At 44.2% G+C, this 27,706-nt stretch overlaps 1 protein-coding gene across 1 annotated transcript in view; it reads right to left on the minus strand.

The window, feature by feature from the left end:
• HMCN1 (hemicentin 1) overlaps nt 1-17,422 on the minus strand; it is a 170,970-nt gene extending 153,548 nt beyond the window's left edge. The window contains exon 1 of the mRNA XM_057380547.1: nt 16,767-17,422. Coding sequence (XP_057236530.1) covers nt 16,767-17,019 — 253 coding nt within the window. The 5' untranslated portion in view covers nt 17,020-17,422. The remainder of the gene's footprint in view (nt 1-16,766) is intronic.
• Between the last annotated feature and the right edge of the window lie 10,284 nt (nt 17,423-27,706).

Raw genomic sequence — 27,706 nt, forward strand, 5'->3', positions numbered from 1 at the left:
GAAAAAAAAGCATGAGAATATTTCTGCTCTCGTTGCAGGTTTCTGCGCTCAGTAGTTTTTAGGAAGCTGTGGAAGAGAGGGAAACATTAAATATTATCTGTGGGTTATAAAATTCCACTGRGTTTTACTAGTGTAAAAATGCAAGCATGCTCCAAACTAACTCAAAAAGCAGATGTGAGCAGGAAGGGAGGAGGGAAAAAGGATGAGAACATTAGCTTTTTTACCCTAATCAGCTAAACAGGAACACATTAGGCAAAAYCTTGTTCCCGTGTAAAATTTGTTTGAAATAATGCTACTATTTATGTTTAGACAGAAATTAATTTAGACTAACTCATTTGTCTTGAATGATGTACTTCCCAGTTTCACCTTCCATCTGGCCTAGTCCAAACACACTGGAATGTTCTCAGCTGACTACTGGAAAAACATGGAACTCTTACATGGAAATGAAATAATCAATCGCTAAATGATTACCAAAATTACTCTAAAAGAATGATTACAGTTTAAAAACAGAAGCATTTACCATGATGATTGTTTTCACTAAACTGTTCAGCCTGTTTATACAACACAGAGCACAAAGATTTCTTCTCTGGGGAATTTGGATCTGTGGCCATAAAGCCATCAAGCTCCAAAAATCAATGTTACCACCTGACTTGCACTGTTTGTATAGGTCAATCTAAAGCGTATTTTCTCAGGGTCTGCATTRTGTCTGGAAGAAAACCCACTCTCTAAATATGCAGGTCCTTTCAAATACAGTCTGACAGCTCTGGATATCTGAAGTGGTCAGGTCAGCAACTCCCCTCCTGAGTCAACACAAGTGAAGGGTGAGTGCTAATTCCTGAGCTGCTGCAGCCAAATACAGTCACTGAGGATGCACCAGTGAATGGCATGGAATCATGGAATGGTTTGGGTTTGGAAGGGCCCTTAAAGATCATCTCATTCCAYCCCCTGCCATGGGCAGGGACATCTTCCACCATCCCAGGCTGCTCCAGCCCTCTCCTACCTGGCCTTGGACACTTCCAGGGATCCAGGGGCAGCCACAGCTTTTCTGGGCACCCTGTGCCAGAGCCTCCCCACCCTCACAGGAAACAATTTCTTCCCAATATCCCATCTAACCCTGCTCTCTGACAATGGGAAGCCATTGCCCCTTGTCCTCACACTCCAGGCCCTTGTCCAAAGTCCCTCTCCAGCTCTCTTGGAGCCCCTTTATGCACTGGAAGGGGCTCTCAGATCTCCYTATTTTCCTGAACATGAATACCAAGGAACAAAGACTGTGAGGGCTTCAAACTCTTTAAACGAGAGCCTGTTGGACAGGCTCAAGGCACGATTTTTTTTTGTACCAACTGCCCACTGTAAAGGTCACAGTGAAGGTGGTCATTCCATGGAATTCAGAAGCCATTCAGGTACAGACATGGAGAGTGATCCAGCCTCTCCTGAAGCTCTTGTTCAGGTSTCTGCAGTACAAAATGGCATCCAAGTGATTAAGGCAAGATGGATCAGSTTTAAATCACCAGTTCTGCTAAATATTCCTGTAGCTGCCAGAGGCAAATCTTCATGCCTCTCTCAGGAAAACACTCCAGGATATGTGAAAAGAATATCAAAATCAACAGAATATATATAAAAACATTCCAAAGTGTTTTGCTCAACTACAGAGTTTGTGCCTGAGGTCTCCAAACCGAAGGCGGTGGTGTTTCCCATTTCCTATCCCTTCTTYATCCCTAGAGCTGGGGCTGCATGTCCTGGGCAGGATTATTCCTCTTCATATGAATGTAGCAATACTGTACCAGCATAAGCCCAACTGTAAGGACATTAAGACAAATGTGATGGATTTATTTCTGGAATGATTACAAGGACCAAGACCCCACTGTCCAGCTAAACTACATAAACACAGATAAAACTGTCCAAACTGAGAACCTGATTAATAAACCAAATTTAACTAACAGAACAGCGTAGATGAAATTCCAGATGTCTTTCACACATGGTAAATTAAAATACCCTGTAAGAAAGTTCAGTGTACACTTCTACAATGGAAATATCAACAAAAGCAGGAAAAATTTAATTCATTTTGTTCTCCGAAGTAACAKCTCACATTTACTAAGCCCTTCCAAACACGTTATGTTGCTGATTAGCAGTAATGCCTTAAGGCATTACTCTTTTTCCTTTTTTTTCTGATCTTTGGAGTTAAAAACTGCTTTGAAACATCACTGAGGCAYATAATTCTTACTGAACAATAATGTCGGGGAGCACCCTGTAATTTAAAACACCGCACTTCTAATGGACAAAATTGAGTCAAGTAGGAAAAGCAGGATGGATCCAGATCCCAGCCTGAGCACAATCAGACTTCAAACAGGGCTGAAAAAATGAAAACCAGCTGAGCTAATAAAAACCAGACCCTGCTTAAACAATCTTTCACCAAGTAAACTTCACCTATGTTGTTACTCTTGCAATTTGGTAAAGTAGGAGGAGCCAGCAAGGTCTGAAGACAAGATGAGAAGGGATATTTGGGAAAGATGTAATATTTAGCAAATTAAGATGGCAGACAACCAAAGCCAGACTCTGAGCTCAGTKATACTGGTGTAAATCCAAACTAACAACACTGACTGTACTGGAATTACTCTGGATTTACTCCATGTTAACTGAGATCAAAACGTGTTCAGAGACAGAATATCAAAGTGGGAAAAAAGGCTTTTATATCTACACAATGGGACATTTCATTGAAAGTAACTAAGCAAGTGTTTAATGCTATGTAGCTACAACACAAGGTGAGATGGGCTTGAGTCATCCCATAAATATCCACAGCCAAAATTCTCTACAGAGTGAAAGGTTTTATGTACTTCAAATCTATCTCTAAGCAAGATTGRTGCAAATTAATTAGTTAATTCAACACACGCTTCACTCATTCAGGGTTTTTCTTATTTGCTTATTGTGTAAAAAGGACGGTTTGAGATGAACCAAAACTCATTTCCCACAAAGCAGGAATGCAAAAGCATCTCTTCAGTTGCTTCCCTTGTGTCCTGGAATTCAGACTCTCACCATTTGCTAAGCTGCAGCTCCAGGTCCACACSCTACCATACACCTCCAGACTGGGAGTATTTCTGTGCCTTCCCACTTCCCCAAAGTCCCAGCCACAAATACCTACTACATCAGTGGCTGTGCCGAACCACCAAGGCATTAAAAGACTTGCTTGATGTGGTAAAATTGACAGTTCTTTAAAATGCAATTTAGCCAACACTCATTTTCATCTCCCTGTACCATAGATCAATTTAGGTAACAGAATGACACTCAAATCAACTTTGGAGGGTAGAGAAAGGGCCAACGTGTTACAGCAATGAAGATTCCCACTTTTCRCACCCTAAGCATAAGCCACAGCAGGAATATTGAGAACAAAGCTTGACACACAAAGAGCCACTTTTTTCCCCCACTGTCAGCATTCACAGACGCTATCCACATTCTCCCTCACACACAGATCTCATGTAACTCAATCCTTCAAGTTCTTTAGCACTAGGGATGCTCCCTCCCTTCCCACTGCAGCTCTGCCAGCAGAGCCCACCGCCAGCCCTGCCGGCCAGAACCATCCCAACACAAGCCATCACCTCCGCTGCTCAGCCCCAGAGTGGCTCATGCACACTAACCAAGYTCCCAAGCTCAAAGAGCTTCTGCAGCCTCTGCTAACCGGCCTTTTTGGGAATGAATCTGGGATTGCCAAGCAGTACTCATGGCTGGGCATCAGAAAAAGCCACAAACTTGAAGAAGAGGAAAGCAGGAAGCAGGGCACAACAGTAATTATTTTGTCCACGACAGTTACAATTTTAAGAAAGTGCAAGTCAACAGTTTCAGCCCAATTTCAGAGAAAAAAAATATCAGGGTCAGTTGGTCCACTTTCAATCTAGAACACACTCTACAAACACACTCGCTTCCATGGCCAACACATGAAGTGGGAATGAGTTGTGTCCTTGCTACCCCCCGCATTCAGGCGGAGGCAAACATCATACAGCAGGTCGAGAGAGGGGATTCTCCCCCTCAACTCTGCTCTGGTCAAGGACTCTGCACAGAAAACACATGGACCTGCTGGAGAGATTCCAGAGAAGGCCCTGGAGATGCTCTGAGGGCTGAAGCCCTCTGTTCTGGAGCCAGGCTGGGAAAGCTGGGGGTGCTCACCTGGAGAGGAGAAGGCTCCAGGGAGAGATGAGATCCCCTTCCACGGCCTAAGGGGGCAACAGGAGAGCTGGAGAGGGACTGGGGACAAGGGGTGGAGAGACAGGACAAGGGGGGCTTTGAGCAATCTGGACTAGTGGAAGGTGTCCCTGCTCATGGCAGGGATTGGAACTAGATGGTCTTTAAAGTCCCCYCCAACCCARCCCATCCCACAATTGTACTCCTGCACAAATCTTTTTGTGGGTGACACAGCTGTTCTTTCAGATTAAAGAATATACTGCCTTTAGTACCAGCACATTTCACCACCAGGATCCAGTGTGTATATGCAGAAGATACTCCATACTGCCAAGAAATCTTGAGATTTAGGAGGGGGTGCTGAGACGGGACACTGAACCTCTGAGGGAAAAGGGTCAATGGAAATTTTGAGGAAGGGATGGCCTGAATGCAGAGACAAAGAAGATAAAAAKATGAGGAGTCACACAGATTAARAAAGAAATTAAAAGAAAGAAWAAACATTTCAGGAAGAAAAAAGTGATTTGTGGGTTTGTGGTTAACACAGAGAACTGTGACTCAGGGGTAAGTCACATGAATTCCATGTGCTTTGATTCAGCTGATGTAAAATTTTAAAAGGGAAAGACATGACCAAAACAAAACAAACAGAAAACCCAAGACACCAAAGAAAAAAAAAAATCCCAAAGCCAACCACACAGACATCTGAAATGGCCTAAGACATTGAGATGTAGGGGTTTAAGTAATACGTTGTTAACTGAGGAGTAAACAATCCTAGCCAAGCACCACTGCCTAAGCACCTTGTTCTGCTCCCCAAATGCTGTAGGAGGGCAGCCAAAATGTAACCCCAGGCAGTGCATACCACATCTTATTTCAGCCAAGTACCAGGGCATCCCTCTGTGGGTGATGGTCCTTCTGGTATGCACACTTTATTACACCTCAGCAATCAGTGTGCACAGGGATGCTAAAGATCTCCAACAAAACCACCCCACTATTGTGTTGGTGTAAGTAACAGAAAATGGGAAAGGATCTGCCCAAAGATGGGCAAAATCACAGGTTATCTGCCTAGGTGCTCCATCTATTGCTCCTTTACCTAAAACCATGTGCTTGTCCAAACATTTGCCCTGTTCAAAGCCTAAAAATCTGGCTCTGACATAGCACCTTAAAGTCATAATCTCATGAGGATTTWAGTAAAGAGAAATACAAATTAATATGAGGGCATAAAAGAAACTACRGCACTCTTAGCTGTTCTAAGACAGGGCACTTCATTTTTCCTGCACAGCTTTCCTCCTCTTCTTCTGTTCCTCACTAAGTTCCAACAGCAAAAGCATACTACTCCAGTGAACTAATTAAGACCTCACTAACTAAACAAAAAGCTCCATCCTTGGGAAAACAGACTCGGACATACCATTGCAGAGCTTAAGAGAACTCAGGAAATGTTTCAGAGATATTCAGCATCCCCAGAGACACTTCACTTCAGCTCATGAAAATACACTGATGTCCAGGCATGAAAATTACAATGGCTTCCTGCTGACACCACACCCCCCCCCCTCAGTCCCCGGGCTAGGAATGTAATTTAAACAAGCTGGCAGCAGTCCAGCAGCAACCTACAGTCACAGCTCAGAGCTGCTATCCTGAGCAAACAGCCCAGACGTTTAGCAGGGACTACAGCAACACAAGACATTCCTTCATTTCCATTCCRTGCTGCAAAACCACCCCCACTGACTTCACTTCAGCAGCATTTTTCCAGGCTGCAAACTGGGGTCCCGTTCTGCTTTGGTTACCTCTCATTGCTGAGCAAGCTCTGCTGCTTGTAATTTATCCTATGAAGTTGATTTTGGGAACTTGGCTCTAYTGTGTATTAGGCTACATGAAATTGGATTTTAAAGCTGCATAATAKTAATTCATTGTACCTGCATCACACAGTTACTGGCATATTCCCAAGAGCAAATGGTAAGGAAGCCASTGTTCCACAGAGAATAGATGARCCTGCTACCAGGGACACATCACTGMGAAGAAACTCAACCCTTTTGCTTCTCTCCAGTTGTTTGCGATGTTTGCCACGTGCTGGCTCACTGTCTGGGAATATGTCATGTGCAAAAACACATGTATCTTAACAGCAATGCCCTGCAGACTGAAATCTGTGGCTAGGAATGTTTTAGGAGAMGCGCTACAACTTGGCAAAGTACACAGCATGAAAAGGAGTACCAAGGGTGCCAAAGAAAATGAAGATGGAGGAGCACGGGATACAGAACAATGCGCTCACATCACTGCATGAACACACACAACCTGCTCACAGGCACTAGCACCAGGTGCATCCCCATCTCGGCCTGTGGATTGTCCCACAGGATTATCAGCTTGGAGCTGCCAGTGCTACTCCTTCAGCTGACACAGAAGGGGTGTCTGAACACCCAGGATTCAAAACCTGCCACTAATCTGTGGAGAGGCCAAAGGAGGTACACGAGATTCTGAGCAGCCCATGGTCAGATATGCACCAAGGCCCTTGGCAAAGCTGGGTCACAGGAGCCCTCAGAGTGTGTTGGGGCTGCCTGACCAGGGACCTTCTTCAGCTGCTGATGGGAGCCAGCGATGGCATCACCACGTGGGAATAACCTATTCCTCCCTGTGAGCACCTGGGATCCATGTTACAGGATGAAAACCTGAGTCTGAAACAAACGGCAAGGATTTTATTTGGACAGTCAGCCCAGTGCAGAATGTTAGAAAGCAGAAAGCCTCTCAATTCCCTTCATGACTCCTAAATTCAGGGCTTTGACTGAATTAACCTTTGCTCCCCCTACAGCCAGAGAAAGCAAGTGAGATCTCTRAAGGTATTTAAGGATTCACAGGGGATTAATTGCTCCTTAAGGCACCAGTTTCATTTTGTGATTCACAGAAAGAGCCTTTGGGTCACTAGTGTCTCAGCTGAGTGTTCAGTTAACTGCCTGAAGTTAAACGGGATTAATGCTGTCCTTAGTGCCACGGCTTCATGTATCTTGATGTAACAAGATCCTGTCCAACTGCTTCAGAACATGAAGTCATTGTGCTTCTCTGGCAAAACCAGTTACCATAGAATAGGTTGCACATGTTCTTCAAAAGGCAACAAAAGAAGTTTAACCATAGACCACAGGGGGATATGCCTGATCTAAACCACTGTGATCCCCCTTAAAAATGCAATACTGCAAAATATYCCTTTGCAAAATGCAACTCTCAGACCCAGTGTTCACCCAACAACTGCACAGCATGAATTCACTACCAGCATCACTGAAGGATCTTGTAAATCAGATCTCAGAGCAGCACACCTCAAACACGAAATCCGAAACACCAGCAACAGTTACAAAAAACACATTATGTTCAACAATGTGAGGGGTAAAACATTCTCCCTGGCTGGAGTAACAAAGCACAAAAAGCAGCCAGACCAGAGTRCACTGCATTAAATCCATCCTATTGCTTCTAACAAAACTGCTGATTACCAAGGCATGGTGAGCCGATCAAGTAACACCATTGCTCTCTTTCAACAGAGAAACTGTTTTGCCATTTGCAAACTGAAAAACATATGTTCTCAATAATTCCTCTGATGCATGTGTCTCCTTCAAAACCAAAGCCCCAGCATATGCCAACAATCAAATCATTGACTGGAAAATATATACCAACTGGCATCTGAGGGCTCTCTGTCTAAAGAGTTCCTCYTGTCATGCTTTAGGCCACATTCAAAGTCCATTAACTAAATGAAATATGTGCTCCTTTTCCGTAGTCCTTAATCCGGTTTATCCAGATCCTCCACTGACTGAATGGAATCCACACCAGCATAAATTCCAAGTGGACTCTGATAGACACACAAAGGATAAAGCACAAGTCAGAAAAAAAGATGACACAGACTTCCAGTCACAGAATCACAGAATATCCTGAGTTGGTTGGGATCCACCAGGATCATCCAGTCCAACCCCTGGCCCCACACAGGACACCCCAACAATCCCATCCTGTGCCTGACAGCGTTGTCCAAACTCTCCTGGAGCTCTGGCAGCCTCGAGAATGTGACCATTCCCTGGGGAGTCTGTTTTCACAGTACAGTGGAAACAGCTCTGAGGTTTCTAACAAGTTGGTCCAGCAGGATGCAGAATGAACATTGCATGACACATTGAACAAATCACCAGCCCAATAAAAACCCCTTTGCTCCCCATTGGTTTAAAAAAACTCAAACACAACTTGTAGCAGCACAGGGAGTCCCATCACTCCATGCCCCCTACACAGGGCAGGTGCTACTCATCTTTACAGGTAACACAGAGGGTTACCCACCTCTGCATCCCACAATAACTGAGCTTTCAAAAGACACCTGTGCGTGGCCTTGTGCCTGATTCTAGTCAAGTCAGTACTGCTGGAAGGCAGCGCAGCACAAAGAGCAAGGATTAAGGATCACAGTTTCACCAGTTTTCTGGTCTTGGGTAGCTCTTTTCCTTCGTTCTCCTCTTCACTCACTTCAGTAAAGGCATTCACCATTAATTAATRTCCAGAGAAGGGAAYAGAGCTGGGGAAGGGGTTGGAGCACAAGGAGCAGCTGAGGCAACTGGGAARGGGGCTCAGCCTGGAGCARAGGAGGCTCAGGGGGGACCTTGTGGCTCTRCACAACTCCCTGACAGGAGGGGGCAGCTGGGGGCAGGGGGAGGCGTGTCAAGCTCTGATCCCAGGGAACAGGATTATGGGAAAAAGCCTCTAAAAGCAACCTAAAGTTGCTCCTGGGGAGGTTAAGATTGGATATYGGGAAAAATTTCTTCACCAAACAGGTCATCAGGCACTGGCACAGGGTAGTGGTAGAGTCACCATCCCAGGTGTTCAAAAGATATATCAATATGGCACTTGGTGGTGAAATGACAGTATTGGATTAATGGTTGGACTCCATGATCTCAGAGGTCTCATCCAACCTCTTAMCAATCAACCTCTTTTAATAATTCTATGATTCTAATTCCCCACACCAAGGACATGGGTTTTCCTAGACCTCCTCAAGCACTGGCACCTGAAAAGAGCAAGCCTGCCATTTCAAGAGGCAAATACTCTGATTGGCCTCCTTGTCAACTTCTCTCCAGTATTTCTGTGACAATTCCCTTTGCAATGAGCACTGTTGCCTCAGTTAAAATGAGATAAAGATGTATAAAATATTCATGGCTCTTTATTYACTTCATTACCCTGCATTCTCAGAAAATAACTGTTTTCTCCATGAAAAGACAGATASTATATCAGTCTCAGGGAGGGACAGCTTATTCATAGCTTAAAAGCACTTGAGGATCTGCATCAAATATCTGCTTTTTAAACAGCAGTAGGAATTTGATTTGTGTGCATTTAAACCAATCCAGGAGATGCATACCACAGCAGAAATTGCTCTTTTCTTTCCATACCACAGTGCTCCCATCAAGACCCGTAGCCAGTGTAGCCTTGTGTTAAACAATTACTACCATGAATAGGATTAACTGAGCTTTTCCSTGTGATTGTGTGAAACACAAGCTGCTGTAATTCCTGGGAGATAAATTCAGAGTGCAGAARAGAAGAGAGGAAGGTGAACGGGAAAGTTTCTTTGTTTAAAAAAGTGGTTAAGGAGCTGGGAAAAGATCTCTCTGTGAATTGTCTCTACCTAAAAGTTAAAGTTTGCAAGGRCACTGTGACTTCTACCTGGGACACAACAGATGAAGCATCCTCTATGCARATTCCAGAAGTTCTAGGGAAAAGGTGCACACTGCTAACAGCAAGGCTCACCTGATAAACKATATCAGTAGTGATTACAGGGACAGAGTAACACTGGAATACATTGTTAATGTACTCCTCTGAGCTCCAGAGCTTTCCCTGGAATTATCATCACCTGGAGCWGACAAGAGCAAGGCAAAATAGAAAAAGTACCTTCTAAGTTCTGCAGGCAATAATTTCAAATGTAACATAAAARATCATTTGTAATTCAAAGCAGAAAAGAATTATGTATTTGAGGCATTATCATTTTTTTCCCAAGGAAAAGAATCTCTGCTGTATCTTCAAATAAAAACAGGGATAATAATCCTTTCCCTTGCCAGAAGGAGTCAAGAAGCAGAGCGAAAATTTACCCTTGTGCATACCTTCTGGGCTGGACAGGCAGAGTTAAGACAGAAGAAAAATAAGTTGTAAGTGATGCTCTAACAAGCTTTTGGATCATGTCACAACATTTTGGCTGCCTCACAGATTTTGGAGCTTCTGGCACTGGCAATACTTACTGTCTTCTGTAATCTATATATATAAACAACTACTTTTAGAGGGAMCCCAGATAAATCCTTCTAGAGGAGCAAGAAAACATCCATGCAATCACAGGGAATTCATTTTCTAGATAGCACAATGTCTCCATTAAGGGTGACAATAAGGTTTCAAACACTCCTTTCCCACAGAGTCAGTACAGTTATCCCAGAAACCTGAGAGATGGAAAATGTCTGCAGGTGCTTTACATTTCATTCTGATCAGCTCAGGGCTGTTCACTTACACAGTGCYGGTGACAGCCACTCACCTGGTGATAGCAACAATGACACTTGGTAGTGGTAACAACACAGAGCAAYATCTGAGCTTTAGGGAAGCAGTATTTCCTGCTGAAATTGTCACCAGTGAAATATTAATAGCAACAGTTCATCAGTTCTAGCACAAAAGGGCAGAATTCCCAGTTATTATGCCCTAATCTGCTTATCATTTGTCCTCAGACATACCAAGACAGCACTGAACATTTGTACATTTACACTGTATCTCCTAAAACATCAAGGAAAAACTCAGAATTGGTACGTGCGCTCATCATTGCTGTCACTGTGTATCTAAATCCAAAACAAATCAGCCTTCAAAAACCCCCAAACACATCCTTGAGTTGTTAGATGGAACGTTCACAAGTTTGAGCCACCAAAAAACACGGCTCTGAAAGACCAGCTGTGACAGCTTTAACCTGGTATTCTGTGATCCATCAGAAGCACAGGGAGATCAGACTTTCTAAATCAGCTCATTTTTTTCCCACTTTCGATTTTGGTAGCAATACAAAAGCCACTCAACTCTCAAATAAGACAACTACTTGAATTAAGTAGAGAGTATAATTTTCTTCGCCTCTGATCTTATTCTTAYCAAAGAGAATTGAGGCAATTCTTCCCTATCTATCCTATAAAGAGTATGTGATTTCGATAGGTACCCAGTTTTCACAAAGTATTTGCCCACAGAAACTTCAYTGGTAAGCAGTTTGTTTCTCTTGGGCAACCGAATAATCTGTCTAGTTCAAATAGCAGACAGTCTTCAAACAGTTTTAAACAGTTTTACCTACTAAGGAAGGTAGGGAGACCTCCAGAATGTGGACAGGAGAAGGGCTGTATTTCTCTCTCTGATGTCTCCCTTTTCATTACAATCACAGAATCACAGAATTCTATTCCAGACTGGTTTGGGTKGGAAGGGACCCCAAATACCATCTCATTCCACCTCCTGCCATGGACAGGGACGCCTTCCACCAGACCAGGTTGCGCCAAGCCCCATCCAGGCTGGCCTTGGACACTTCCAGGGATCCAGGRGCAGCCMCAGCTTCTCTGACACCAGTCTTTTCTCATGCTGCCCCCATTCCCTGTACAAGCACCACTTCCGTGGTGTGGGCAAACTGAGATGCCAGTCCAAAATACTTTATTTCCCMTAAACTTGTTCACTCTGCTTTGAAAACCATTGCCACACATTTCTCCACAGCCATGTTCCCATTCTTTAGTAAAACTAATACCAAGTCTTGAAGCACTTCCTCCACCCCACAAAAGAAGCAGAAGGAATGCGGAAGACAATGACCTTCTTCAGGCTACAGCAGAAGGGACACGCTTCTTCAGTTTCTCYAACTGATTTATACCATTCAGCCTCTGCCTGAAAAGTTTAGACACTTATAAATCTGCAAAGCCCAGGGCCAAAGACCTGAAGAGACAGAAAAATGCAAAAGTGCAGGGCAGCATGTGGGAGAAGGACTATGAGAAGAGCTGGATATGAGAGGAAGAGGCAGTGACACTATCTGTGATACCACCCAGCTGTGGGTACAGCAAGGACACAGGGGTGCCTTCCCCACTCCATTATACATCTGCATAACCACAGTACTTTCTCTGTCAGGAAGTACTTAAGAAAAGCCTTACCTCCATTAATAGCCTACTTTTAATGTCATAGAATTCCTCCTCTGGAAAAAACATTACTTCTTCATTACAACTTCTAAAAAAAAACTATCAAACCTGAAAAACCCAAAGTTCCCAGACTTTTCAWATGACCTACTGAACTTGATCCAAGCTAGTATGTGGCTCAGCAGCCTAACCATGTCCTGGACACAGCACTGCCAGTCTGTTAAATTAAAGCAACTCCAGTTAAACATAACTATGTGCATAACTTCAAGACAAAAAAAAAGCTTTACYCTCTCAAAAAAGAGGAGTGGGATTGAGGAAATAAAAATTGTATTTCTAGTTCTCCTACACATTCACTATGTGACTTAAGTTCAATACTATTTTCCCATCTGAACCAAGCATTATTACAGTTTTTCCTTTTCTCACACAGGGTCTTCTGCCTTATTTGTAAGATGAGGGTCAGGAGATGCTCAGAATTCTGCAGACATGCAGAATATAGGCAAACACCATCCTCTGCCCTAGGAAGTCCAGAGGTTATATATTCCCTTCATTTTTGTTTTAATTGATTACTGGAGTTTGGTCTATAGAATAGCCATTCACACGAAAGGAATGCTTGATTAAATCACACRGAGTGAGTTATGACTGGTATAATTCCATTAGCTTTACAGAAAAATTCTAGGGATGAATTTGTCCTCTCAGGCTTATTTTCCATTCCAAAATTCCTTAATGGCATAAAGAAAAAATAGCAAAGTTGGCCACAGATGTTAAATAAAGACATTCCAAGTCCAATCCCATTTCCACAGGATACAATGGGAGTTAGTGGGACATCAGGACMCACAACACTCAACTACAAAAGCATTTGCTGATCGTCAGCTTTAGCTCCAGGTCAAAATTTTCTTGCGCCAACTCTTCTTAAATTTGGGACAATTTTCCACCCCCCACGCCAGTTTTTTCATTGAACACAAATCTGGCAAGAGATTTCTTAGTCAATAGCCCTTTTCACTATCTTACAAAACTTCTGTGATCACGGTTTAGGCATTGAAAACCCACAATAAAATAATTCCCTGTGATCTGTTAAAGCACTGCACATGCTTATTCACAAAGTAGAATCCAAAACAAAAGGTTTTCCAAAATTGAACTCTCTGCATCCCACCASATAGTACATGGTATAGGAATGTGAAACCCATGACAAATTTTTTCCAYAGGCTGTAATTCTGTGCCAAAAGCCTCAGGTTTGATACTAAAAATATACTTGTATTCCTGTTTTACCAAAATGCCACTRCAGTATGGAAAACACTACATTTAATCTACCATCACACACCACAATGCACTGGCACAGCACAGTCACGGCATCACAGAACCACTCAGGCTGAAAAAGACCTTTTACATCATCAAGCCCAACCACCATGTCCTCCACTAATCTTGTCACCAAGTGCCACATCCACATGGTTTTGAACCCCTCCATGGGTGGGGACTCCACCACTGCCCTGGGCAGTCCCTGACAATGCTTTACAGTCCCCTTTCCRTGAAAATGCTTTCCCTGGTACCCAACCTGACCCCTCTGACACAGCTTGAGGCCATTTCCCTCTCCTCCTGTCCTGCTCCCTGGAAGCACAGCCTGACCCCCCCGGCTGTCCCCTCCTGTCAGGGGGTTGTGCAGAGCCACAAGATCCCTCCCAGAGTCCCCTTTGCTCCAGGCTGAGCCCCTTTCCCAGCTCCCTCAGCCACTCCTGGGGCTCCAGACCTTTCCCCAGCCGTGTTCCCTTCCCTGGACAAGCTCCAGTGCCTCAATGCAGCACTAATATCCAGCACTTTGAGTTATTATTGAGTTATTCCATATTTTGTTGGATTACATTGTGACCCAGGAACCACAGCACCTCACAATATCAGAAAATCTGCCTGTGGGGCAGCCTCGTACAAAGCTCCTTTCTGSAAGAAAAATTGAGTGAATAACAACAGAGCTTGTGAACAAATATATAGTTTCATGCTCATTAATTCAGTTGAGCAATCTTCAGAAACAATACTAGGTAAATGAACTGGATGCTGTGAAATATCTGCCAAGCAATACTTTTATGAGGTTTTTGAGTAAAGYCACTTCTCTATAGATTMAAAAAAAAAAAAAGGTGTAAGTGGTCACAGCAGCATTTCTTGCATTTTTTTTCAAGTGCCTCGGCTTGGTCATCATCAGATGTAAGGTAMAGCAGTCATCTGTACCTTACACATCCATAAAATTCAAGACTTTGGCCTGTGGTGTATTTTCGTAACTCTAAGAAAGACCATAGAAATAGCTCTSAGAAACTAGGACAAAATGAAGTTGAAAATTGTCAATCCTCCACTTCCAAAGAGCCTCCTGCCCTCCCAAGTTATCCATCATGCWAAGAAGGAAGGCCCCCTCAGGGAGGTTGGGCTTCCACACAGAGAGATGTAACAGGATACACCRAGGCACGTTTGCCAGCAGCTCTGTGCTRCACAGGTCAGCTCCCTGCAGGTTTGTTTCAGTTATTCCACCGAATGGGGTCCAACACTTGCCAAGGAAAGGGATCTCCTGTGGAAAGAGAGGGAARGGGGAGGAGGCAAGGAAGCAARGAGTCAGCAAGTGGGAAAATGTGACTCAAGTAGGGGAAGGTAGCAGTGGATTTGTTGCTGGTGAGGTTTTTACAGGATGAGGAGGCATGGTACAGCAAAGCAGTGCCAAAAGAGTCAGTCTGGAACTCAGCAAAGATCCTGGAGAGGCAGTGGGAGCAAGAACATGAAGAGGACAGGGAAAGGACTGAAATGGTGAAAATGTGCAGAAGAAAAACAGAATGGAAACATATGGCATGAGAAAGAAAAAAGGAGCTGTTGTAACAGTGGACRTGAAAGTGGCCTGTGATGAAAAGTAAGCACAGGGCTACCCATGAGAGAAAGCTGGGACTTCTTTCTGTTGGGGATGCACAAGGACAAAGGGCCACCACACAAACCTGGAAACTCAAAGTGCACCACATAAGATCTTGCTCTTGTAGTTGGAATAGTTACCCAATCAGTCTGAAAAAGAAAACTATCAACTCCTAGACTGAATCTCTTTCTGCTCACTGAAGACATCCTACCATGGAGAGAAAAATCAAACCAAAATATTCCCAACCCATCCTCTTGATCTTCTCTGGCCATTCCATGAGAAAAGAGCTCCAAAGATCCATTAGCTTGATTTTCCAAAAGGATATAAAAGAGCCCTAGGTTCTAACTTGGCCAAAATCTTTCCCTTCTTGCTTATTTCTGTGGCATGATGCTTTTAAAGTCCCATATAAGCTTGTACCACAAAATAACACCAAAAAAAAAGGGGGGGGGGGGGAAGAGGGAAAAGAAAAAGAATATGCCACAAAAGGTGGGAACAGTAAGGACCCTTCTGTGATAGAACACTCTGATACCACAATGAAGGACTCTTTCTAAGAAAAAGAAAGGAACCTATAGAAGCTTAGACATGGCAAAGCAGCAAAATTTGCAAAGACAAGTTTCTCTCTATTTTTTTAAGCATTTTATTTAAGGTATTAATACCAGTAACAAACACATATCTTGTAAGCAAGAAGTATCTGTGACTGGAGGGAAATAGAAGGAATGTCGATTTTTATTACTGACATCCCTACAAAAATGGAACTCTTTAAGCAATGATTTTATAAATATTATACTCTGAGATATTCCATGGGAACTAGAGCCAAAAGGTAATTTTCAAGGGCTTTGTCCCATTTTCTGATTTTTTTTAAGGGAGCTTTTACTGCACAGTCCAGCACACATCACCAGCCTGGGGCATCCTGTTCCTATTTCCTTTTTCAAGTCAACAGAAGAATTTGACAAGGAAGGAGGAGGAGAGCCAGAGAAAAGGGATAGGAAAGGAACAAAAAACAGATGCTTGAAGAGAGGAACGCACGATGTACGGCAGAAGAGTAAAAAAAAAAAAAAGGTAAGATGAGGGAAAGAAATAAGATCCCAAACCAAAAAAACACACCACATAAAGTTTCTGGATCATTTCACTGCAAGTTTCTGAATGTAAACACGGGACAATAAGACAGGAGTAAAAGTGCAACTGCATTATGCATGTTCTTAAGTGCACTCCCATGGAAGGGCATTAAAAAAAAACCTCAATAGCACCGTTACTACTACACGTGCCGGTCATTGAAGCCACTTCAGCTTTTATACAATAGTATAAAAACTAATAAGGGGAGTATTTGATCCCCTAAGCTAGTCTTTGGTGCACGTAGCCCACTTAGAGCCTACTCCATTCCAGCCTGAAGGCTTTGGGAAGCTCTGTAGGGAGACAGGGAGGTGGTGGTCACAAAGTGTTACTCGCTCTTGGCGAGGGGCGGCAAGAAGGACTAGGATGGGACCAGCAATACTTAGGCTCCAGTCTCTGCAAGCGCAGGAAACCCARCCTTTTCCCAGTCCTCGGGAGCTCCCTGCTGCACGCCCCGGCTCCTGCCCGCCCCAGCCCGGGTCCCGCTCGGACCCCCGGGGGAAATGCCCTACCTGGGTCGTGGAACGGCACTAGCGCGAAGTTGTACAGCGGCCGCTTGGGTCTCTTCAGCGACGTCTCCAGTATCTTGGATGCGCCCTCGATAACTTGCACCAGGTCGTCGTACATGGAGCCGGTCACATCAAAGACGAAGGCCAGGGTGGAGGCTCCCTCGGGCACCGCGTCGGGCTCGGGCACGGCGCGGACACTCAGGGCGAGCAGCAGCAGCACCGTGCCCAGCGCCCCGGGGCTCCCACCGACAGCCATCGCGCCGGGACCCGGGGCGGCCAGGAAACGCTGTCCCCGGTGCCTYTTCCCGGGCCGGGGAAAAGGGGACGGACCGCGGAGAGTGCCGGGGTAGACCGGGACGTACCGAGGAGAACGCGGGGATAGACCGGGACGGATCGGGGACAGCGCGGGGACCGACCCGGGATGGACCGGAGAGAGCGGGGATCGGCCGCGAAGAGCGGGGACAGACCGAGGGGAGCAAAGACCAAGCGCGGGGAGCAGAGCCCGGCGCCCACCGCCCGCTCCCCTCAGGCGYGGGCAGGAAGCACCGCCGCTTTTGTCTGCGCGCGGCTGCGGCCCCGCTCCGCCTTCCCTACCGGGCAGGGCTGGGGCAGCGCCGCCCCGAGGGACAGGGCTGAGCCCCGGCAGTGCCGAGGGGCTGCTGCTGCAAGTCGGAGCTGGGGATGGAGCTGCGGCTGCCGCCCCAGGAGCACCGGCTGCGGATTTGAGCTGCGCCCGCCCCGGTCCCGCCTCCCGTGGCCCGCCGTGCCCCTTGTCCTCACCTCGAGATCCCTGTCTCACCTGGGTTCCACCTCTCACTTCAGGGTCGCCGTCTTTGCCTCACCGTCTCCGCCCTCACCTGGAGGTCCCTCCGTCACCCCGGGGTCCCGCCCTCACATCGGGGTCCCTCCCTCACTTTGGGGTCACCGTCCTTACCTCGGGGTCCATCTCTCACCTCCGAGTCCCGCCCTCACCTGGGGGTCGCCGCCTTCACTTGAGGGACCCTTCCTCAGGCTGGGGTGCGGCTCTCGCCTCGGAGCTTTATGATCTCTTCCAACCAAAAGCATTCTGGCACCCTGATTTTCAGTGTTTTACTATTGGAAACGTGATACAAGACTGAAATCAGTCTGACATGTGCTGCTGCCCCGGCTGTCCCCTGGCTTCAGTTACACATCCACAAGTACTATTGAAGCCCTCCTTAGTGCCCATGAACATATCTTTAAATTTAGTAGTGTAAAGGGTGTAGGAAAGGTCCAGACTCTGACCAGGACCACAACTCCAGGCACTGGCAGTCCCTCTTGCAAGAAAAGCCTGGAAAACAAAGAAAATAAACTGGTGTTTTGACTCTGCTCGGGCAATGGAAGAGATTAAAGGTTCTGTATTTCAGGCCTGCTTAGTTGTTTACGGATGCAGCAATGTCTGAATTTTGGAAAATTCAGTCCTGACCCAATGCCACACAGAAGGTCTCCGTAGAGAGCCCAAAGCCACATTCCTGCAGCTCTAGCTCACCTCAGCACTTCTATTGCAACCTCCTTTCCACGGGCTGCATCCTGCACTGCGGGGAGCAACGGGACATCATTTTAAACACCAGGTGGGAGGGAAATTCCAGCCTTTGCACAGCCATTGGTGTAGCTCACAAAGGTAGACCGTGAAGCAGGATTTACTTCCTTAGTTTCCATCCTTATTTTACTAATCTTCAAATTGCTGCTAAAATTGCACGTTATTGTGGCTGGAAAATAAATCGTGTAGAAACATTGCTTATCCTAATCAAGTTATAAGCCTGGAATTGAATTATAAAAGACAGATGTTTACATTCTTTCTCCCCTTCAGCACTGATGTCATGAGAAGGAAGCACATAACCAGAGCTGTGTGAAGCATTCGCAATAAAACCCCAAACCATGGAAAACTTGCCTCATCTGTAACTCTGCTAGCAGAAAACTAGGACCAGGTTTGTCAAAAATACTCACAAATCATGGAAGGAGAGATGCACTCACGCCATTAAATAGGMATATGTATTTCAAACATCCTAAGGACTGGCAGCATTTGGATTTAAGGATTGCCTCTAGTCCTTTATGAAGACAAATTCCTGTAATGTTTTGCATCATAAAGAAGGCCATCATGTTCTTTCTGTCTCAAATTATTTCCCAATTTGCTGTGAACAAGAAAGAACAAACYCAGTGCCTGTATGAAAAAATAACCCTCTGGGGTACCTACCTCTGCATCCCAAAACCCCACGTCCTTGAACATGGTTTTGAAGGTACAACATAAAGCAAAATCTTTATTTTGTAACAGTGGAAACTGGTATTTATTTTGGTTGCCTCACACTTTCCACTATAAAATAGCCTTGCAGCTTGGAAGCTCTGACAATATTATTCACAGCAGGCCTTTGAAATTTGTAGGAAGAAAGCCCTTTAGCAAGAGGAAAAATTGGTTTTTCTTCTTCTTCTTCAATAAAATGATTTTCACTGTTTGCCAAAGATTCATCTATTGAAAAAAAGACTGGGTTCCTTCTGACATGCTCTGCAGTGAGGTTTTGGCATGATGCCAGAGTGAGAGCTAAGCACAGGCATTCCGAGGTCATTGTGGAAGTGCTCCATGGCAGGAACACCTGGGGATTATTGGGGTGGGGGCTGTGGGCAGGGCAGGGAGGGGAGGGGATTGGGGTCAGGGTACTCCAGAGGGAGCAGCCCTGGCCCTGCCACAGTGGATGCCACCCTCACGAGCTCCASAGGAGCCTCTTTCATATGCACAGATATTTCAGTCATATTCTCACTTCCTAATTTCTGAGCATTTCTAACTTCACCTTCATCATCTCATCGTGCCTGTTTTGGGCTGGAATTWAACTTTTTTAAAATGCAATTTTGAAGCATGGAAGCATCCAACAGATATGGGCTTGATAGYGTAAACCCTTCCCACAACACTCGTGTACTGCCACACCGGGTGTGGGCAAAGTGTGGGCCAGCTGACCTTTAGAGGTCCCTTCCAACCCAAATAGTCCATGAGTTCTTCCCTATATATTTATCCAGGGCAGCTGTAAAGTATTAGCTGAGGTGGAGTAAAGAGTTAAGTTGTTTAATTCCTTTTCCTAGCTCGTATCRGTTCAAAAGAATAAAATTCCTATACTAGTTTAGAAGATTGGGAAGGAAATAAAGTACTTTTCTCCCTTTGTGCCTCTGTCTGAATCTGCCCCATTTTGTAATTTGCAGCTAAAAATTGGTACTGTCCAGTGACTGCTAATGAGGAAAGAGCTGCCTGTTTCATCCCCATTTATAACAAACAAGACTCCACTTCAAAAACCCAAGTTTCCATCAGAAGGAGAGTATCAAAATGATTGTTTTTAAAGCTGATGCTGCTCTGTAATTACAGAACAACTGCTGGTCCCAAAACAGATGCTCCTCCTGGGATCCCATGGACCACTCGCAGCAGGCTGCATCCCCCAGAGCTCTTTCTCACGACACCTCTCTCCTGGCCAGCCAGCTCTGCACGTATCCCAGATGCTTTGGGCTGCCTTGTCAAAGACATTTGACAATATTTTTCCTCTGGAGCTCCATATACATTCAAAGCTTTTATTCCCTCTCCTCCTAAAAATCCCCTCCCTCCTTTTATTCTTTTCTTTGTTTGAACTTGATTAATTGTGGAAAAGGAGGGAATGCTTGCTGTTTGTTTTGGGTAGGTGGCTTTGGCTCTCCCTGTGAGAAGTGTGTGTATTGCAGAGTGAGATCTCTCCAGTTCACTGACAGTGTTTTCTTAGCCAGCCTTTGGTCTTGTCTTTGTATTTTATGTATGCAGACACTCTGGTCCTGGATATGAGAGGTGCAAATTCACYGCTCTAAAACTAAAAATAACCATTTTTTGTCTCAAATTCTTGCATGCAGGCAGAACCTATGCTGCTTTTGGGAAGGACAGGGTTAAAGTGCCATCCCAGGACGGGAATGCTACAACAGGAATTAGCAGGTATTCGTGGAGCCTTAGAGCAGGTAATGAAGCTCACTGGAGCTGCTGCTAACAGATGTACAAGAGAAGATAAACGAGGTGCAGAAAAGAGAAAGGGTTGATAGATTAATCTGTGGCTATATTGCTGTAATCTTCATCTTCATCTACAGAGACCATGAAAAGACCTGCACAACTTCTGGGCAAGATTTTGTAATGTGAATGCCATGATGTGATGAGGTTCAGACTCTGAAGGGATCAAGCAACCCCTGATCCTGTTCCAGCCCATGCCCTGTGGTTTCCAGCTGTGCAGCTGCTCTCACACGTGGACAGTGTGTTTTTAGTACTCATSTCTGCGCTCTGTGACCAAGGCATTTCACTGGAGATGGTTAAAAGCTGTCCTGCAGACAGAACCAGAGAGCCTTCAGACTGAACAGTCTCAAAGCCCTTCAGTCAYAGAGGATTCACAGCTTCCTGGGAGGTATCTTACCTTTGCCAGCAATACAAAAACAGTGATTTAATAGAAAAATGGTATGTATGTAACTTTTGTTCAACTTCTGYTTTCTGACTCTTCAAACAGATCATACATTATGAGTTTTCTCCAGAATCCACATGACTAGAAACAACCTGCTCTAGTTAAGGGAAGAAACCCTTGGATTCTAGCCTGRTCAGCTGTGTAAAAATCAATGTTTTTATTAGCTAATAAGGTTCTGAAGAACTGCAAGTTTCTGCTCTCCACTTTCCCAAAAGGTTTGAATCTGGAACCAAGCTATAGGCTATGCTCCCTGCTCCTACCCTACAGCTAAAAAGAGGTAAGGTGGGAACAGAAATCTATTTTGAAATGTTCACACCTATAGTGTCTGGCTAAATTCTGGCCATCCTGTATTTTATGGTTCCATCTTCCTTTTTAAATTCAGTCTGCTCTAATATTTTATGGCTTTGCCAATTAATGCCTTACAGCAGAATCAGAGCAGGCAGGTGAAGGGTAACAWTCCACTGTGTTCTACAAACATTTCTGATGACAGGCAGCTTTCCATGTAAAGGTCGTAAAAATGAGACATTTTAACATGCTGTGTGTTCGACGTTGTGAAGAATCTAGAAGTCCTACAGAAACACTWTTGCCATTTTGAATCTTCTTTCTGCTCCCCAGAAGTTTCCTGAAATACAAATGTCAGTTTGATTCACAGTTCAACACRTTTCAAACTCTCCCATCCTAGTGAAAAAGAGTGAGACACAGGCATAAGTAGCTGTAGCAACTGGAGTAGTTTGTTTAACAAAGCTTGTGCCTGAGCCAAGAGACCATTTCATCCCACTGTAGCACTGAATCATCTCTCATCTGCAAGATGAAATCACTTTGYTTTTGGTTATAAAACATTTGTTTTATAAAACAGGCCATCCTGCGATCATGACATAGAAGTCAGGGGTCACAAGTTTTGTTTCTGGCTCAGAAGCAGACTTGCTGCTTTCATTAATGCAGATATGGAGCAAGACCAGGACCAAGTTAGGACCTGCTCTGCTGCTTACTTGGAAAAACAAAGAAGTAGATAAACTGATGGATGGAGATTTCAAGATATTAAATATCTAATGAGAAAGGTAATGTATTTCTTTATGAAAACACTGCGACCATTATCATATGCTGAAAGCAAAAAAAAAAAGAATCATGGCATAAAGGCCATTTTCCAAGATCAGCTCTATGAAGATCAAGAAATCCTATACTTCAATTTTTAAATTCTGCACATGGGAAATGCATGCTAATTATCCATGATTCCAAGCTGTTTTCACCCACAGCCATGTCATCATGCAAACCTTGCTTGTGGTCATGTATTAAATACARTACATGAGGCAGTGTAGGGTTCATTGTCCTAAAATGTCAATATCTCCACTGACCATAGGTGTCCATATCCAGCCTAAGCACCTGAAGCTCCTTTTCCAGTCCCTGGAGATCTCTCATTTGATTTCTCCAATAATCCCCATTTATATGCATTAAATTGCACACATGAACTTTACATCAAATTCTATTTATATAGAACTGGATGTATAGATGTAACAAAACAAGGATGAGAGGAAATGTCCCCAAGATAAGCCAGAGGAGATTCAGATTTGAGATTCTTGGAAAAATTTCTTCCTAGAAAAGGTGTTCAGGCATTGGCACAGGCTGCCCAGGGCAGTGGTGTAGTCCCCATCCCTGGATATGGCACTTGTGGACATGGCTCAGTGATGGGCAATGGTTGGACTCAATGGTCCTGGAGGGCTTTTCCAACCTAAACAATTCCATGATTCTATGAAAACAGAAAAAAAACACTACACAGTTACTGCTTTCACCACTGGAGTGATTGCCTGTTGCATACAGGAATTTTTGGGAGNAAAAAAAAAAAAAAAAAAAAAAAAAAAAAGAAAAGTGTATTAAAATGTCATCCTTGACAAGGATTGGATTCTGGAGAATTTAAACATATTCTATTTGCCACATCAGGATTATCAATAAACTTGCAATTAGGCAACCAGCCTGTATTAGGAAAAGCCAGAGGAGGAACAAGAACATGATCTCCCTCTGCTGGTACATCACAATGAAATGTTGTGAGAAGGGATTACAGAAAGGATGGATTTTTACGCTTATTTTTAATAATGTTAGAGATTACAAGATGAAATTACTTTCAACTGAAGTTGAAAATGACCATAAAATACCAGCAGAACAGCACAAACACACACAGACCCATTCCTCTGTCCAAATGTTTTGTACATGACATTTACAGAAGTCTCTTCTACTGGGAGGTTTTCTGGAAAGCAAATTTAGTTGCACAGAAAGATTCTAGTGACAGGAGAATTCAAAAAGCAAGAGTACTTTTTCTATTTGGGGAAAAGATGTGTTTACTTAGAGTAGATTTTTTCAAATCTGGTCCACTGATAGATTTGTTTCATTAATTTGACCAGAGAAAATAATTTAATACCTTTATGTTTTCTCCTTAATAGTTCTGAATTACTTTAAATTAACTTTGAAAGTTAGAAAAATCTCCATAAGTTCCATTGCGTTGCAGTCTCTAACATGTAACAGCAACTTTGGGTATGCTGAACTATGCTCAATTATTTGATTATTGAAGCAAGTCCTATACAGTGCAGAAGGACCTGAGATTCGATGTTTGATTCACTGCAAACAGAATCAGTCCAGAACACAGCTCTGCAATCCCTTATCTGCCAGGCAAGCTGCAATATCTCCTGGCTGACACGCAGAATAGGTTCTGGAAGAAGAGGAAATTACTTCAAGTATCATAATCCTGTTATTCTGTTACAAAGGGCAGCTGCTTTGCCACTTGGCTCTACAGAGTAAAGCTTGTTTTGGAGTCAATAACAGACCCTCAGATCACAGATAACATCACAAAGCATCCCATTCTTCTCATACCAGGAGCTATCTTCTGGAATGCAGTTGACAGATGAGCTTAATGACTGCACCTCGTGCCTTGGAATGAACTCTTCTAGTTTTAATTACTCAGAGGAGTTTGGGTTCAGCACTATATCAACACTCCACAACAGAAATTACATAGAGCTGTCCTGGGTGTGTATTCTAACAAAGCTGGAGTGAAAGAGATCTAGGCATCCTTGATCATAAATCATGAAATAAAACTACTTCATGGAACAACAAACCATAGAACCCTAGAACAGTCTGGGTTGGAAGGGACCTTAAAACCCAATCAGCACCACCTCCTGCCATGAGCAGGGACACCCTCCACTGTCCCAGCTTTGCACCAAGCCCTGTCCAGTCTGGCCTTGAACCCTTCCAGGAATGGAAATGAGTTTAGTGTTTGTGCCATTTGCATAGCAAAGATGAAAATAAATGTTTCATTCTCCAGAGTTGTAGCTTTGCTCCTTTTCAGCCTGTCAGAAAAGTATTTTGTTTTAAACCAAATGTAAGTCCAGATTCCAGGCACCAGTCTGTACAGGCTGAGCCTCTGATGAAAACTGCTTGGCACTTCTCTCCCCACCTATCTTCAGCCCCATGAAAATGTTAGCTCATAGTTCCAATCTCAATGTTATATTTTTGAGTGTGTGCAGACTTGGCTAATTTAAATATTTCTCACATTATTAAAAATACTGCTTCAGATTTCTTCAGCCACAGGACACTAAATACCTTCAGGCACATGAGGTGTGTTTTCCCGGCATTTGAAGAAACCAAGTTCACCCAGTTTATGAGTTCATAACTTTTGAGTAATTTTTTCAGTCTGCAGTTTCAGTTTTTACATTTAAGCCCATAAAGACTGAAGCATCCTTTAAAATCCTGCCAGACTGTAAGGTAGTGGAGAGCTAGTTTTACTACCAACATGGACTGTATTCTCCACAGTCACACTCTTCTTGGCATAACAGAGATATTCTTAAAACTTGGAATGTTTTGCATATCATTTTTTTATTATTGTCTGTTTCTCCTTTTACTGTGAAATGTGAGCCTTCTGTCAGGGATAGCATTTTCTAGGATTAAAGGGATGAGTTAAATAATAATGGACTTGAGGTTTTATTCATGRTAACAATAAAGAGCCTTTCACAGGGAAGGGTGATAAAAAAAAGTTTCCCCTAACAAAACATAGTTGTTAATGTACACACATGACAGAAAAAAAATGGCCAATTTATCATTTGGCATCAGGTTACCTGGCAGTTTCCATTCCAACCCTGCTTTCAGGTCCTTGTTTTGTTAGACTCATGGTCTGGATTGAAATTTTCCAGATCAACCATCTGCTCTGTGGTAATTTTGTCGGTTTTCCACCTAAAGAACTCAGGGTTTCCAGGAACACTCACTGCCTCAGACAAGACCAGCCGTATCCTTCTCTGCAATGGTTTTGCAAAGCACACTGCAGGGAGCTAAATGGTACCCAAGGCAGGAACCAGCAGCACCAGGAACTCTGCAAAGATGGAAAGAATCAAAGAACCATGAAGATTGGCAAAGACCTCCAAGATCATCAAGTCCAACCTTTGACCAAATCCCACCATGGCCAATGAACCTTGTCATGAAGTGCCACATCTCAGTTTTTGAACACCCACAGGAATGGTGACTCCAGCACTGCCCTGAGCAGCTTGTTCCAGTGCTTCACCACCCTTTCCATGAAGGAATTTTTCCTGATATCCAATCTGAACGTCCCCTGGCACAGCTTGGGACCAGGCTCCTGAGTCAGCATGCTCAACACTGTTTTGTCATGGTGGCCCTTTGGTCATGGAGAGAGAACCCAGCACCAAGCAGGGCTCTGAGATGGGGCTGGGTGAGGCTGGGTGAGGTGCTGATGCTCTGAGCCTGCTGCTGCTGGCAACACCCACGCTGCACCTATGAAAACTGCACACCAGGAGCCACAGGTCTATGCTGCCAACATTTCAAGCTCATTTTCTGAGTCCTGAGAATATCTAATTGTTTGCACAAGTACCCACCACTACAGCTGCAATTGGTCTGCACACCCGTGGCAGGCTGTTCAGCTTTACCTTACAACAAAGCCCTGCCACCGCTTGTCTGCAGCTCCTGAATGCACCTCAGGAGACTGATGAAGCAGCAGTGTGGTCACCAAATACCCTGGCTGGCCATACTCTGAGCACAGCAGTGGCTCCTGACACTACTTTAACACCTCAGCCTAAAGCAAGCTCTGTCAGGGCCCTGTGACAGGCTGAAGTTCTCTTACAAAGCCTGACTTGCTAGAGAGGAGCTTGGTTTGGAGCAAAGCCACAGCAGCACGTGAGACAAGCGAGCCCGTTCCACTGCAGCGCAGTGGAGCATCAAGCGACGCTCCGGTCACTGCCTGTGGTTTGTCCCTGCTCCAAGGAGTGAGCAGCAGATTTCCCTCACTTTGTGTAACTCCATGCCTAGCCCTTGCTGAAGAGCCCCGGTGAGTCTCTGTGAGTTCATATCCTGAGTAACTGACACAAGCTGAGCTGGGAAAACTCCTTGCTCCTGCAACTGCAGCGGTTGGCCGGTGTACAGGGACAGTTCCTGTAAAGAATAATCCCAGCCATGCCTGAAAAGGCAAATTCCTATTTCAATGCTGCAGTCTTGGGTAGATTTACCTCCTGCCTTCAGAATCCTGGGTCTGAGAGTCTAAAAGCAAAAGACTGTCTGTTATGCAGAAAGGTGTCAGAAATAATGTTAAATAATGTTGATTCCAGTTAAATACAAACAATAACACATTCCTGGCCTGAACTGCAGCTCACTGAGGTGAACAGGCTCCTTCCCCTCACTTCCAGCTATCTCTGGATCAGACCATTCCTGTTTATCCAGGCACTGTGCTCAGACCCAGAATAAACTGCTCCTTCAGTATGAGAGGCTCCAGACACAGGAGAGGCTCTCCTATTTCTCTTATCTCTGAACTTCATTTCCTTTGGGAGATTTTCTGAATCCACTGATAAGGGTGCCACGTATAATAATTCTTTCTACCTGTCATTGCCCACTAATTAACATATAACAACTGTAATAAACTAATTTTCGTGAGTTTTAGAATCCGTCAATAAAATAGAGAGAGAGGTCTCCTTTCCATGGCTTGTAGATGAGCAGAAGGTGAGGGGCAGTGCCCTCTCCATGTCTGTCAGCCACAGAACATCCCAAGTGTCTGCAAAAACATATTGTCTTTGTCCAGCCTGAGTGTACAATAAAATAATTTACAGGAAGGTAGTTATGATCAAAGCACCTCTGCAGACTTCTTGGGATGCTCATTACAGTCATTTAGTTAGTGTTGATTGCAGTTACAGAGTTTGCATTGTACTTTTTGCTGGTTAAAGTATTTCTAAATCCACTCTTCAAAACCAGAATAAACAGAGAACACACAGCTAAACTGCACTATTTAGCATCCAACTAACCTTTTCTGGTAGTGCCACTCAGTAATTCTCATACTGTGACTTTTGCAGCATGGGGTCAGGAACCCAAGGAGCAGGGCGTGGACTTTCTTCGCAGATAAGTAAGTACCAGCAGGCAATGTCCCAAATGTATTTTAGAAGCTCTACTGTAGATGGTGTCATCAAGGGACTGTTCCCGAGGGCCTCCAATTAAAAAAATAAAACA

The sequence above is a fragment of the Malurus melanocephalus genome, unplaced genomic scaffold (genome assembly GCF_030028575.1).
Source record: "Malurus melanocephalus ecotype Western Australia unplaced genomic scaffold, MMel_1.1 scaffold_459, whole genome shotgun sequence".
Lineage (NCBI taxonomy): Eukaryota > Metazoa > Chordata > Aves > Passeriformes > Maluridae > Malurus > Malurus melanocephalus.